Source organism: Mobula hypostoma, chromosome X1 (assembly GCF_963921235.1).
Source record: "Mobula hypostoma chromosome X1, sMobHyp1.1, whole genome shotgun sequence".
Lineage (NCBI taxonomy): Eukaryota > Metazoa > Chordata > Chondrichthyes > Myliobatiformes > Myliobatidae > Mobula > Mobula hypostoma.
In genome coordinates, this window is record NC_086128.1 from 10,552,334 (window position 1) to 10,565,372 (window position 13,039).

The window sequence follows — 13,039 nt, forward strand, 5'->3', positions numbered from 1 at the left end:
GGGCAGATTGTATCACTGCTGATATCTAAAACCTTCTGAGGGGGAACTTCAGATATTAATTCACAGCCTCACCTCCCACACCTGGGAAGAGGAGAATGCAACAGAGGTACTCAAAGACAGCATAATCATGACCATCCTCAAGAAAGGAGACATCCGACTGTGGTGACTACAGAGAGGTTTCTCTGCTGTCTTCCCCAGGGAAGATCATTGCAAGAGCTTTCCTTCGGTGTCTCCATCAGAGGGTGAAGGGTAGGGGATCACAGTGTGGACTGTGTCCTTCCAAAGGCATAGTAGGCATGATTCTCTCTTAATGTGGTGTGGTCAGCAGACACCAGTACCACACAGAGTTGACATAGCAATATCTTGGTCCAGTGGCAAAGGGATGGGAGCCAAGACCAAGCACTGCTGGGCACAATTGACATAACCAACAGGTATGCAGGAAACAGCACTGACCTCTGTGATTAGACTTCCTTGACATCTCCAAAGCCTTTACCTCAGATTTGGTTGCTGCAGAAATTCATTTCCGTTCCTTGTGATGATGACATGTAGGAAATTACCTTAACCAATCACAGTGCAGAAGGCATCAAGTGAAGCTGTGTAACACGCACAAAATGCTGATCAGTTCTGATGAAGCGTCTCAACCCAAAACATCAACTGTACTCTTTTCCGTAGATACTGCCTGGCCTGCTGAGATCCTCCAGCATTTTGAGTTTCTCCAGCACGTTTCTTGGATTTCCAGCATCTGCAGATTTTCTCTTGTGAGGGTGTGTCATTGTACCAATATTTTCCTCATTGTTTCTACAGTGCTGCACTTTACCTACACACTTCCCACAGGATTAGAAGCCATCTTCAGGATTAGTTACTTAGAGATTAGGCTAAACTACATTTGTTACATGGATTCTGTGGTTGTACATGTTAACTGTTATTAATGTAATCCCAATCTCTATGTATTATTATTATTATTGCTACATTTATTAATCTGAAACTTAATAAAAAGATTGAAAAAGAAAAGAAGTCATCTTCAGGTTAAACAGAAAATAGACCTGCATGATCTCCTCTTCAGAACTAGGTCACCAACTTCTGTGCCATCACAAACTGCATTTTGCAGATAATGCTTGTGAATAGACAGACTTAGAGGCCAAGCTCAAAATCATTGCTGGTTCCTTCACTGACTAAATATCTACAGACAGTTAGACATCACACAATAGACATCTACCATTCATTAAGATAATGGCCGATCTTCTACCTTATTGCCTGGACTGTGTAACAATAAGGTGTATAATGCTACTGAGATACATCCTAGGATGTGCTGGGACACATCATCAATGATGTCATCAGGTCTTTTGGGTCTTTCAACATCAGACACCTTCACCTAGGCAACCCAGCCATGGCTGATCAGGCCCTGGCTTGTGTCCCAGCAACATTGGTCCATTCATCACACCTCTTGATCCATAGCCATCTGGAGGCTTGCTCAACAGCCCCTGTAATAATTCTGATTGTTAATTTCTTTGCTTCCACCAGAACACTTGGAAGGTGCAGTGAGTGTTGGCTTGAAGTTAAAAGGGAAATGGGAAAGCTAAGAAGGGAATGAAAAAAATACTGACAGGTAAAATCAAAGGCAATCCAAAGATGTCTGATAACTGAATGAAGAGCAAGGGGATAAACAAAAGAGAGAGTGTGACCCATGATGGACCTGAGCAGGGATGTGGGTCAGGCTCAAAATGAATACTATAATTTCTCACCACAAAAGTGTGTTACAGTTGAGATGGATGAGTGTGAAATAAAGCAAAGAGGAAGTATTATAGGGTTCATCATCTTTGAAAGTGGACAGACAAAGGGAAGGAGCTTTACTGGACTTTATCTTGGGTGATGTAAATGATCAAGCAGAGGAAGTATCAATAGTGGAACGTGTTGGAGACAGTGACCGTAACTCCATATATTTTAAAGCGGTTATGGAAAATGATAAGGATGAACCAGTTAGAAAGTTCTGAAATTGTGGTAAGGACAATTTCATTAATATAAGGGAGAACCTGGCAGAGGTAGACTAGGAGCACCTACTTGCAGTTAAGTCCACATCTGCCCAGCGGCAAGCATTCAAAGGAGAAATAGCAGGAGATCAAGGCCAAAATACTCCCGTATGGGGGAAAAACCAGGGGTAACAAGTACAAGGAATGCTGGATGTCAAGAGATGAAAAAAGAAACGAAAGGAAACATATGACAGGTATCAGGAAGTAAAGACAAAGGAGGCATGTCCAGAGTATAAGAAGCATAGGGAGATACTTAAAAAGAAATTAAGAAGGCAAAGAGGGGTGACATGGTTAATGTAAATTCAAAGGGGTTTAATAAGGGATAACAGACAATTGTGCATGGAGCCAGAAGGTTAAGGTGAGGTCCTAAATGAATACTGTGGTATTCACAAAGGAAATAGACTTGTAATTGGAGAACTCAGTGAAAGCGAAGGTGACGGTCAAGTGCAGGTCCCATAAATAAATGGATACTTGATGCCTTAGAGGGCTTAAAGGTGGATAACCTCCTAGGACCAGAGGGAATTTATCCCAGGCTACTACAGAAGGCAAGGAAAAGATTGTTCAGGTTCCAGCTGAGATTTTTAAACCTTGACTGAACACAACTGAAGTACTAGATAACTGGAGGACAGCAAGAAAGGTAACAGGAAGAAGCCTGGAAACTTGACCTCTGAGCCTAACATCAGTGGTAGAAAGGTATGGAAACAATTCTGAGGGAGAGGAGAGCCAGGGACTAATCAGTGACAGCTAATGTAGCTTTGACAATGACAGATCCTGTCTGACAAATCTGATGAGCAAAAAAATATATCATGAGGGCAGGAAAATAGATGTGATGTAAAGCCTTCGACAAGGTTCTATAGGTTAGGGGTGATGGGATGCAAAGCAAGTTGGTAAACTGGATCCAAAGATGGCTTGGAAATAGAAGACATGATAATGGTAGAGGTCTTTTTGTGTGATGGAATTCCTGTGGTTAGTGGTGTCTCACAGGATTAGTGCTGGGACCCTTGTTGTTTGTGAATGACTTAGACATGGATATGGGAGGCATGTTCCATAAGTTTGCAGATGACACAATGATTGGAAGAGTTATTGAAGTATGAAGGCTGCAGAAAGATATCAATGCCTTGGTGAAAGGCGCTGAAAATGGCAGATGGGCATTAATGTGAGCTGGTACATTCAGAAGCGCTGATGAGCCGAGGACGCATATCACTTTACAATAGTCTTCAAAATGCTATGAGACACAACGTGCAGGAAATGTTTGTGTGCAAGTCAGCACTCTACTGATGTGTGAAGACTTTAGGGGATTACAAACCGAACAGAGTGTCTGTGAAACTGTTAGCTTATGAAGCAGGCATTCAACATGACAATTCCATACCGTGGCATTGCCATATAAACACTCAGAGAAAACAGTATGGTCCAGATATGTACATTCTAAACAATATCTTAATTTTAATGTTAATGGTAAATGGTATTGTTGACCTTTAATAAATAATGAATGCGTTTAGGAACAGGGCAGTGAGAGGTAAGTGGGCAAAGAGCTTCTGATGGAGCAGTGTCTAGGCACCTACTGTCAATTGGTCCAACATGGTATTATGTTTCCTCTCTCTGTGAAGTTATTCTGTAGGTTACCTGGCCTGGTACAGGCAGAGTTGGTCAGTGTGACTGTGAGGGGCCTTCACTGTTATGTTCAGTGCTGACTTTTCCTTGTGGTTTAAGCAATAGACAAAAGGGAAGGAGAGAAAATGTTATGATCAGGGACACAGACAAAGTGTAAGATCAGGGGAAAACATTGCAACCATGATCAGATAGGTTTCTCCAAACCATATCTTAGTAAATGGACTTCTCTCACTGGGCCACTTTCTTGCCAATCTCCAGTGGAGAACAGGGAAAGGGATGCTAAGCTCAGGGCAGTCAAATGGTGTAAAGGTGGGCTGGTGTCAGAAGGAATGATCTTGGGGTGGGGTTAAAGGTTCAAGACTGGGATGGAGTCACAATGAGAAAATAAAAGAAAATGCTTGGGGAAGTAGATACAGTACATGGCAGTTGTTGGATTAAGGAGAGAGAAGCAAAGGATTTAGAGATCGAGGACAAGGGTCAGTGCAAGGACAGGGGAGTGTGCAGTAATTGCCAGCAATAAGTCAAGGGGGTCATGGATTTGCAGAGACAACTTGGGTGCCAGGTCAATGGAACTGTGCATACCTTACTTGGTTCAAAGTGCCAGCTCATATTTATTATTGACAGGTGGATCCTGATGACGTCATCACGAAGGAGGAGCAGATCTATCTGTTGTTTGAAGCTAAGGAAGATTGTGAAAAAAATCTGAGAACAAGAGCAGCACAGACAGAAGGTAATGTTCCACTGACTTCAAGTGTCTTGAATTGGAAAATCAGCCACTATCGACAAGTACAGAATTGGATTAAACCAGTACATTGGGGATCTAACTAGAAAACAGGGTCCATTCATGATAGAATTCTTCATCATGGCAGGAAATGATGCTGGGGTTTTAAATCTAAACAAATGAAACTTTGAAGGTATGAGGAATGAGTTGGTTGTGGTAGATTGGGGAGATTCACAGAAAGGTGCTTTAGTGGGTGGGCAAAAGCCAGCACAGAAGTAACTAATGAAGGAATGGAGCAAAAACCCAATGGAGCAAGTGACCCAACCATGGCTAACAAGAGAAGGGCAGGCGTAGAAAGGTGCCAGACGGTCCACCAACAACCTTGGTTCGATCCTAACCTCCAGTCCTGTCTGTTTGGAGTTAGCACATTAAAAAGGGATTGTTGTAGGATTGGTGTAAATGGGCATTGGATGACCAGTGGACTCAGTGGTCCAAAGGTCTGGTTTCTGTGGCCCTTCAGCCCATCATGTCCATGCTGACCATTTAGTGTCCATCTACACTAATTCTGTTTAAAAGCTCTTGATCACTAACCTTCTATATCCTAGAGATCCAAATGTTTGTACAGATCCTCCTTAGATGTAATGAGTGTCTCTGCCTCCACCACACCTCAGACAGTGTGTTCCAGATTGCAAATGATGAAGGGCTCAAATAAGGTGGAGGGTCACAGTCTTTTTCCCAGGCTAGGGGAGTCTAGAACCAGAGAGGAAAGGCATGTAAAATTACGTGAGAGTAATGACACTTGGAATAATTCATGGATAGGAAAGGGATATGAGCCAAATTCAGGAAATGGGACGAGCTTAGCAAAGCAGCTTGGTCAGCCAATTTCTGTGCTATGTAACTTTATGACTGTATGGCTAACTTCTCAGAAATACACAGATACCAGAGTACAATGAAAATGTGGAATTAAAGGAAGTTTATATTAGTGAAAAAAATACACAGGAGAAATGAAAGGGACTGTAAATGTCCAATACCTGGTAATCTGCTCCCAAGGGATGAAAAGCATTAGTGCAATTGTGGCACTTTTCCAAAGGTCTGGAGGATATGGAATAGTTCCTGCCAGGTGCAGAGTGGCATATATATGTCCAGACTACACAATAAAAAGAGAAAAAACACTGATAACAAATTGATTGGTCCAGCATCAACAGAGGGAAAATGCTGTGTACAGAAGGTTATGGTACAGGTCACTTTGGACATATCAGTAAGATTATACAAAGTCTACGTGGGAAATTGCATTTAATAAGCTCACTGGAGTTTTTTGAAAATGTAGCCGATAGAAAAGATAAGGCAACCAATGGACGTGGTTTGCTTGGATTTCACAAGGCTGATAAAGTCCCAAATAGGAGGTTAGTGAGCAAAGTACAAGCACATGGGATTAGGGGTAAGTTACTGGTCTTCTAGACTGAAAGTGATTCATTGACGAAAATAGTGTAAATGAGTCTATTTCAGGTTGGCAGGCAGTACAATAGCAACCTGTGCTTGGATGCCACCTACTGGTAATATACAGTATGTCAATAACTTGGATGAGGGAAATGCACATTTCAAAGCCTGCTGATGACATGAAACAAAAGTGGGATTGTAAACTGTTAGAAGCAGGCAAAGAATCTCCAAAGTAGTTAGGCAAGTTGAGTGGATTGGCAAACACATGGCAGATGCAGTATTACACGGATAAATGTAAAGTTATTCAGTTTGGTCGGAACCACAGAAGTTGTGGAACTGATGAGAGATTGTTGAACTGATGATAGATTGTTGATATACAGAGACCTGGGTCTCCATAGCCACCAGTTCCTGAAAGCAAATATGCAGGCGTAGCCAGTAGGTAGGGCAAATGATATGTTGTCCCTCTTTGCAAGAGGACTGGACTGCAGGAGTAATTGGCACAAGTCACACAGGGCTTTGGTGAGAGCATTCCTGTGGGTATTTCTGTTTTCCTTACAGAGCAAGAGTGTGCTTACCAGACTGATTCCTGAGATGGCAGGAATTATTGTACGAGGAAACACTGCTTGGCTGAGAGCTGGAGATCTCAGTTAAAAGTACAAAATCCTGGCAGGGTTTGATGGTCTGGATATGGGGAGGTTCTATCCCCTGGCTGGATATGGGGTAAGATTGACGTAAGCAAAAGTTCTTCACCCAGAGGTTGGTGAAGATGGAATTTTCTACCACAGAGAGCTGTGGAGGCAAGTCAGTGGATATAGGTGCGACTAGAGAGCTAGATTCCTAAACACAAAGAGCTGGAATATTACATTGAGATGGAAGATCAGTAGATTGCAGAGCTGGTTCAAAAGACTAAATAGCCAATAGCGGCTCACAGTAAATAACAGGGCCCTGGGAGCGTTGTATAACAGAGAAACCTCAGGGTTCAGGCACATGGTTCCCCAAAAGTGCCATCATGGGTAACAGGGTGGTGAAGAAGGCTTATAGTACACTTGCCTATATGGGAACGGGCATTGAGTATAGCAGTTGGGATGTTATGTTACAGCTGTACAAGAAGATGAGTAAACTCAGGTGATTAGTGTATGTTGTATCCTGCACAAGGACTCCCAAGTCCCTTTGCGTGTCTGCATTTTGAATTCTCTCCCCATCATAATAATAGTCTGCCCATTTATTTCTTCACCAAAGTGCATGACCATACACTTTCCAACATTGTATTTCATTTGCCCATTCCCCATGAACTATCTAAGTCTCTCTGCAAGCTCTCTGTTTCCTCAACACTACCCGTTCTTCCACCTATCTTTGTATCATCAGCAAATTTAGCCTCAAATCCATTAATCCATAGTACAAATCATTGACATATATCGTAAAAAGCACCGGTCCCAATACCCCGACCCCTGTGGAACTCCACTGGTAACCGGCAGCCAGCCAGAATAGGATCCCTTTATTCCCACTCTCTGTTTTCTGCCGACCAGCCAATGATCCACCCATGCTAGTAACTCCCCTGTAATTCCATGGGATCTTATCTTGCTAAGCAGCCTCATGTGTGGCACCTTGTCAAAGACCTTCTGAAAATCCAAGTACACCACATCTACTACATCTCCTTTGTCTACCCTGCTTGTAATTTCCTCAAAGAATTGCAGTAGGTTTGTCAGGCAGGATTTTCCTTTCAGGAAACCATGCTGGCTTTGGCCTATCTTGTCATGTGCCTCCAGGTACTCTGTAATCTCATCCCTAACAATCGATTCCAATAACTTCTAAACCACTGATGTCAGGCTAACAGGTCTATAGTTTCCTTTCTGCTGCCTCCCACCCTTCTTAAATAGCGGAGTAACATTTGCAATTTTCCTGTCATCCCATACAATGCCAGAGTCTATCAATTCTTGAAAGACTGTCATTACTGCCTCCGCAATCTCTCCAGCTACTTCCTTCAGTACCCAAGGGCGCATTTCATCCGTTCCAGGAGATTTATACACCCTTAGACCATTAAGTTTCCTGAGCACCTTCTCAGTCGTAATTTTCACTGCACAAACTTCACTTCCCTGACACTCTTGAATGTCCAGTATACCACAAATGTCTTCCACTGTGAAGACTGATGCAAAATGCACATTCAGTTCCTCTGCTATCTCTGCATCTCTCATTACAATATCTCCAGTGTCATTTTCTATTGGTCCTATATCTACCCTTGACTCTCTTTTACCCTTTACATACTTAAAAAAGCTTTTAGCGTCTTCTTTGATATTAGTCGCCAGCTTCCCTTCATAATTCATCTTTTCCTTCCGAATGACCTTCTTAGTTTTCTTCTGCAAATTCTTAAAAGCTTCCCAATCCTCTATTTTCCCACTAGCTTTGGCTTCCTTGTATGCCCTCTCTTTTGCTTTTACTTTAGCTCTGACTTCACTTGTCAGCCATGGTAGTGTCCTGCTTCCATTCAAAAATGTCTTCTTATTTGGAATATATCTGTCTTGCACTTCCCTCATTTTTCGCAGAAACTCCAGCCATTGCTGCTCTGTTATCCTTCCTGCTAGAGTCCCTTTCCAGTCAATCTTGGTCAGTTCCCCTCTCATGCCATTGTAATTTCCTTTATTCCACTGAAATACCGACACATTGGAATTTAGTTTCCTTCTCACATTTCAAAGTGAACTCAATCATATTGTGATCACTGTTTCCTAAGGATTCCTTATCTTAAACTCTTTTATCACCTCCGGATCATTGCACAACACTCAATCCAGCACAGCCAAACCCCTAGTGGGCTCAACAACAAACTGTTCTAAAAAGCCATCCCTTAGACATTCTACAAGTTCTTTCTCTTGAGATCCAGTACTGGCCTGGTTTTCCCAATCCACTTTCATGTTAAAATCCCCAACGATTATCATGACATTGCTCTTCTGACACCCTTTTTCTACCTCCTGCTGTAATTTGTAATCCACATCTCGGCTGCTGTTTGGAGGCCTGTATACAACTGTCATTAGGGTCCTTTTACCCTTGCCATTTCTTAACTCAACCCATAGAGACTCTACACCTTCCAATCCTGTGTCATCCCTTTCTAATGATTTAATGTGAGTGATGGTTAGCTGAGGAAGTGGAGGAAAACCTTAGAGAAAGCAACAATCCCAGCCTATCCAGTCTCTCCTTGTAACTCAAACCCTCCAGTCCAAGCAATATCCTTGTGAATCCTTCCTGCACTCTCTTTACATCTTCCCTATAATTGGCTGACCAGAACTGCATACCATATTCCAGATGTGGTCTCACTAACGTTTTGTACAACTGTAACATGACATGCCATCTTTTGTACCAGTTAAGTCAAGTGTGCCAACTACCTTCTTCATCACCCTGCCTGGCTGTGTTGTCATTTTTAGGGAACTATCTGTACTACAAAGGTCCAAGGGCCCTGCTGTTAACTCTGTATATCCTGCCTCCCCGGTTTAAATTCTCAAAATGCATCATTCTGCACTTGTCTGAGTTCAATTCCATCTGCCATTTCTCTGCCCACTTCCCCAATTGATTTGGACCCTGTAACCTTAAATCTCATTCCCAGCATCATTCTTGTGAACTTCCTCTGGACCCACTCCAGACCCAGCACATCTTACCTTAGACATGGGGCTGAAAATTGTTCACAAAATTGCTCCTATCCTTGTCCATGAGTATGCTAAATGTCAGGGAGTTGTGGTCATCATCTCAGAAAAGCTCACCCGAGAGGTCTTCACTTGACCACGTGCTCATTACCTAAGGCTAGATCCAGTATAGCCTCTCCTCTAGCCAACTTATCCCCACATACTGTGTTAGGAACCCTTCCTAGACACAACTAACTGATACTTCTGCACTGAGGAAGTGCTGAGCAATATTAGGGAAGTTGAAGATGCCCATGACAACAACCCTGATATTTTTGTAACTTCCTAAATATCCGTCCACTCATCCACTCCTCTATGCCCATGTTGCAACTGGGGAGGGGCGGTGGGAACTAAAGAATACTCCCAAAAGAGTGATTACTCCCTTCCTGTTTCTGACTTCCAGCCACACTGACCTATATCAGTGAGTACAGAGGTAGAGAGGAGGTGAACCTCCTCTGTACCTCTCACTTAATCCCCTGTCCTGTGGTTACCTTTTGTTGGATTGAAGGCAGTATTGTGTGCATCTCTGATTGCTATGTCCTTGGTGTCTCTGCAGGTGCTGTCTGCCAGCCTGAGTGGGACGGCATTGTGTGTTGGCCCTCTGCCCAGGCCAACCACAGCGTCTCTGTCTCCTGCCCCCACTACATCCATGACTTTAACCACAAAGGTAACCAGTCCTGCTTGCGCTCTGACTGACACGGTTTGTTCACGTTGCTCACACTGGGTGTACAGACATTGTATTCAGAGAGGCCATACGCACAGTGGTCTCACACCAGTGGTGTCACTCCTCATATACGCCAGCCATCCTAAGATGGTGCTGTCTGTGACAGCACACTCAGAGCTAACTTTCCTTGTGCTCACACCACACCCATGCTCAGACTGAATCTGCTCACAACACACTCACACTGGCTCTGATCATACACGATGTCACTCACACCATGCTTGCTGTACTCATGCCGATGCCCACACAGGCTCTGCTTATAGAAACACAGAAAACCTACAGCACAATACAAGCCCTTCGGCCCACAATGCTGTGCTGAACATCTACTTACTTTAGAAATTAGCGAGGGTTAACCATAACCCTCTATTTTTCTAAGCTCCATGTACCTATCCAAGAGTCTCAAATATCCACACGATCAATGCGTCTCATCATCTTATACACCTCTATCAGGTCACCTTTCATCTTCCGCCGCTCCAAGGAGAAAAGGCCGAGTTCACTCAACCTATTCTCATAAGGCATGCTCCCCAATCCAGGCAACATCCTTGTAAATTTCCTCTGCACCCTTTCTATAGGTTCCACATCCTTCCTGTAGTGAGGTGACCAGAACTGAGCACAGTACTCCAAATGGGGTCTGACCAGAGTCGTATATAACTGCAACATTACCTCTTGGCTCCTAAACTCAGTCGCATGGTTGATGAAGGCCAATGCACCGTATGCCTTCTTAACCACAGAGTCAATCTGTGCAGCAGGTTTGAGTGTCCCATGGACACAGACCCCAAGAACCCTCTGATCCTCCACACAGCCAAGAGTCTTTCCATTAATACTATATTCTGCCATCATATTTGACCTACCAAAATGAACCACTTCACACTTATCTGGGTTGAACTCCATCTGCCACTCCTCAGCCCAGTTCTATCAATGTCTTCATTTTTCACATTTTGCTGTACATTTCCCTGAGAACATCTGTTCCCAATTTATGCTTCCAAGTTCCTGCCTGATAGCTTCATATTTCCCCTTACTCCAGTTAAACACTTTCCTAACTTGCCTGTTCCTATCCCTCTCCAATGCTATTGTAAAGGAGATAAAATCATGATCACTATCTCCAAAATGCTCTCCCACTGAGAGACCTGACAGCATCCAGGTTCATTTCCCAATACCAGATCAAGTACAGCCTCTCCTCTTGTAGACTCATCTACATATTGTGTCAGGAAACCTTCCTGAACACGTCCAACAAACTCCACCCCATCTAAATCCCTCGCTCTAGGGAGATGCCAATCAATATTTGGGAAATTAAAACCTCCCACCACGACAACCCTGTTATTATTACACCTTGCCAGAATCTGTCTCCCTATCTGCTCCTCGATGTCCCTGTTACGATTGGGTCAGCTATAAAACATCCAGTAGAGATATTGACCCCTTCCTCTTCCTAACTTCCACCCACAGAGACTCAGTAGATAATCCCTCCATAACTTCCTTCTTTACTGCAGCCATGACACTATCTCTGATCAACTCTTTTGCCTCCCTCCCTGTCCTTTCTGAAACATCTAACGCCTGGCACACTAAGTAGCCATTCCTGCCCCTAAGCCATCCAAGTCTCTGTAATGGCCATAACATTATAGCTCCAAGTACTGATTCACGCTCTAAGCTCATCCACTTTGTTCACAATGTTCCTTGCATTAAAATGGACACATCTCAAACCATCAGTCTGAGCATATCCCTTCTCTATCACCTGCCTATCATCCCTTTCACAATGTCTCCAAACTTTCTCTATTTGTGAGCCAACCACTCCTTCCTCCGTCTCTTCAGTTCGGTTCCCACCCCCCCAGCAATTTTAGTTTAAACTTTCCCCAATAGCCTTAGCAAACTTCCCTGCCAGGAGATTGGCCCCCCTTGGATTCAAGTGCAACCTGTCCTTTTTGTACAGGTCACTCCTGCCCCCAAAGAGGTCCCAATGATCCAGAAATCTGAATCCCTGTCCCCTGCTCCAATCCCTCAGCCACACATTTATCCTCCACTTCACTCTATTCTTATACTCACTGTCACGTGGCACAGGCAGTAACCCTGAGATTACTACCTTTGCGGTCCTGCTTCTCAACTTCCTTCCTAACTCCTGTAGTCTGCTTTCAGGACCTTCTCCCTTTTCCTACTTATGTCATTGGTACGAATACGTACCACGACCTCTGGCTGTTCTCCTTCCCACTTCAGGATTTCGTGGACGCGATCAGAAACATCCCGGACCCTGGCATCTGGGAGGCAAGCTACCATCCATATTTCTTTCCTGTGTCCACACAATTACCTGTCTGACCCCCTAACTATAGAGTCCCTTATCACTGCTGCCATCCTCTTCCTTTCCCTACCCTTCTGAGCCACAGGGCCAGACTCTGTGCCAGAGGTGCGGCCACTGTTGCTTCCCCCAGGTAGTTCGTCTCCCCCAACAGTACTCAAACAGGAGAACTTATTGTTAAGGAGTACATCCACAGAGATACTTTCTAGTATCTGATTCTTGCCCTTCCCTCTCCTGACTGTTATCCACTTATCTGCCTCCCGAGGCCCTGGTGTGACTACTTGTCTATAGCTCCTCTCTATCACCTCCTCACTTTCTCTGTCACATTTCTAGTGATCGCACTCACACGGAGCTCACAAGTCACACATCTTTGCTCACTCTCAGATGGTTCTTACTCTATACACGGTGTTAACTCTCTAATCACACTCCTACACACTCCATACACTGTGTACTTTGTGTTAACTCTCTTCTCACACTCTGCACACTGTGCCCACTCTTTAAGTCCATAATCACTCTATATCTGTGCTGACTTAGTTACTACCTCGATGATCCTGTCCAATAACTATCTCATTACCC

General features: G+C 43.8%; 1 protein-coding gene across 1 annotated transcript in view; it reads left to right on the plus strand.

The window, feature by feature from the left end:
• The window catches only part of LOC134340487 (parathyroid hormone/parathyroid hormone-related peptide receptor-like), a 59,443-nt gene that overhangs the window by 16,062 nt on the left and 30,342 nt on the right, over nt 1–13,039 (plus strand). The window contains exons 2-3 of the mRNA XM_063037798.1: nt 4,263–4,368; nt 10,015–10,125. Of these exons, the coding sequence (XP_062893868.1) occupies nt 4,263–4,368; nt 10,015–10,125 (217 nt within the window). The remainder of the gene's footprint in view (nt 1–4,262; nt 4,369–10,014; nt 10,126–13,039) is intronic.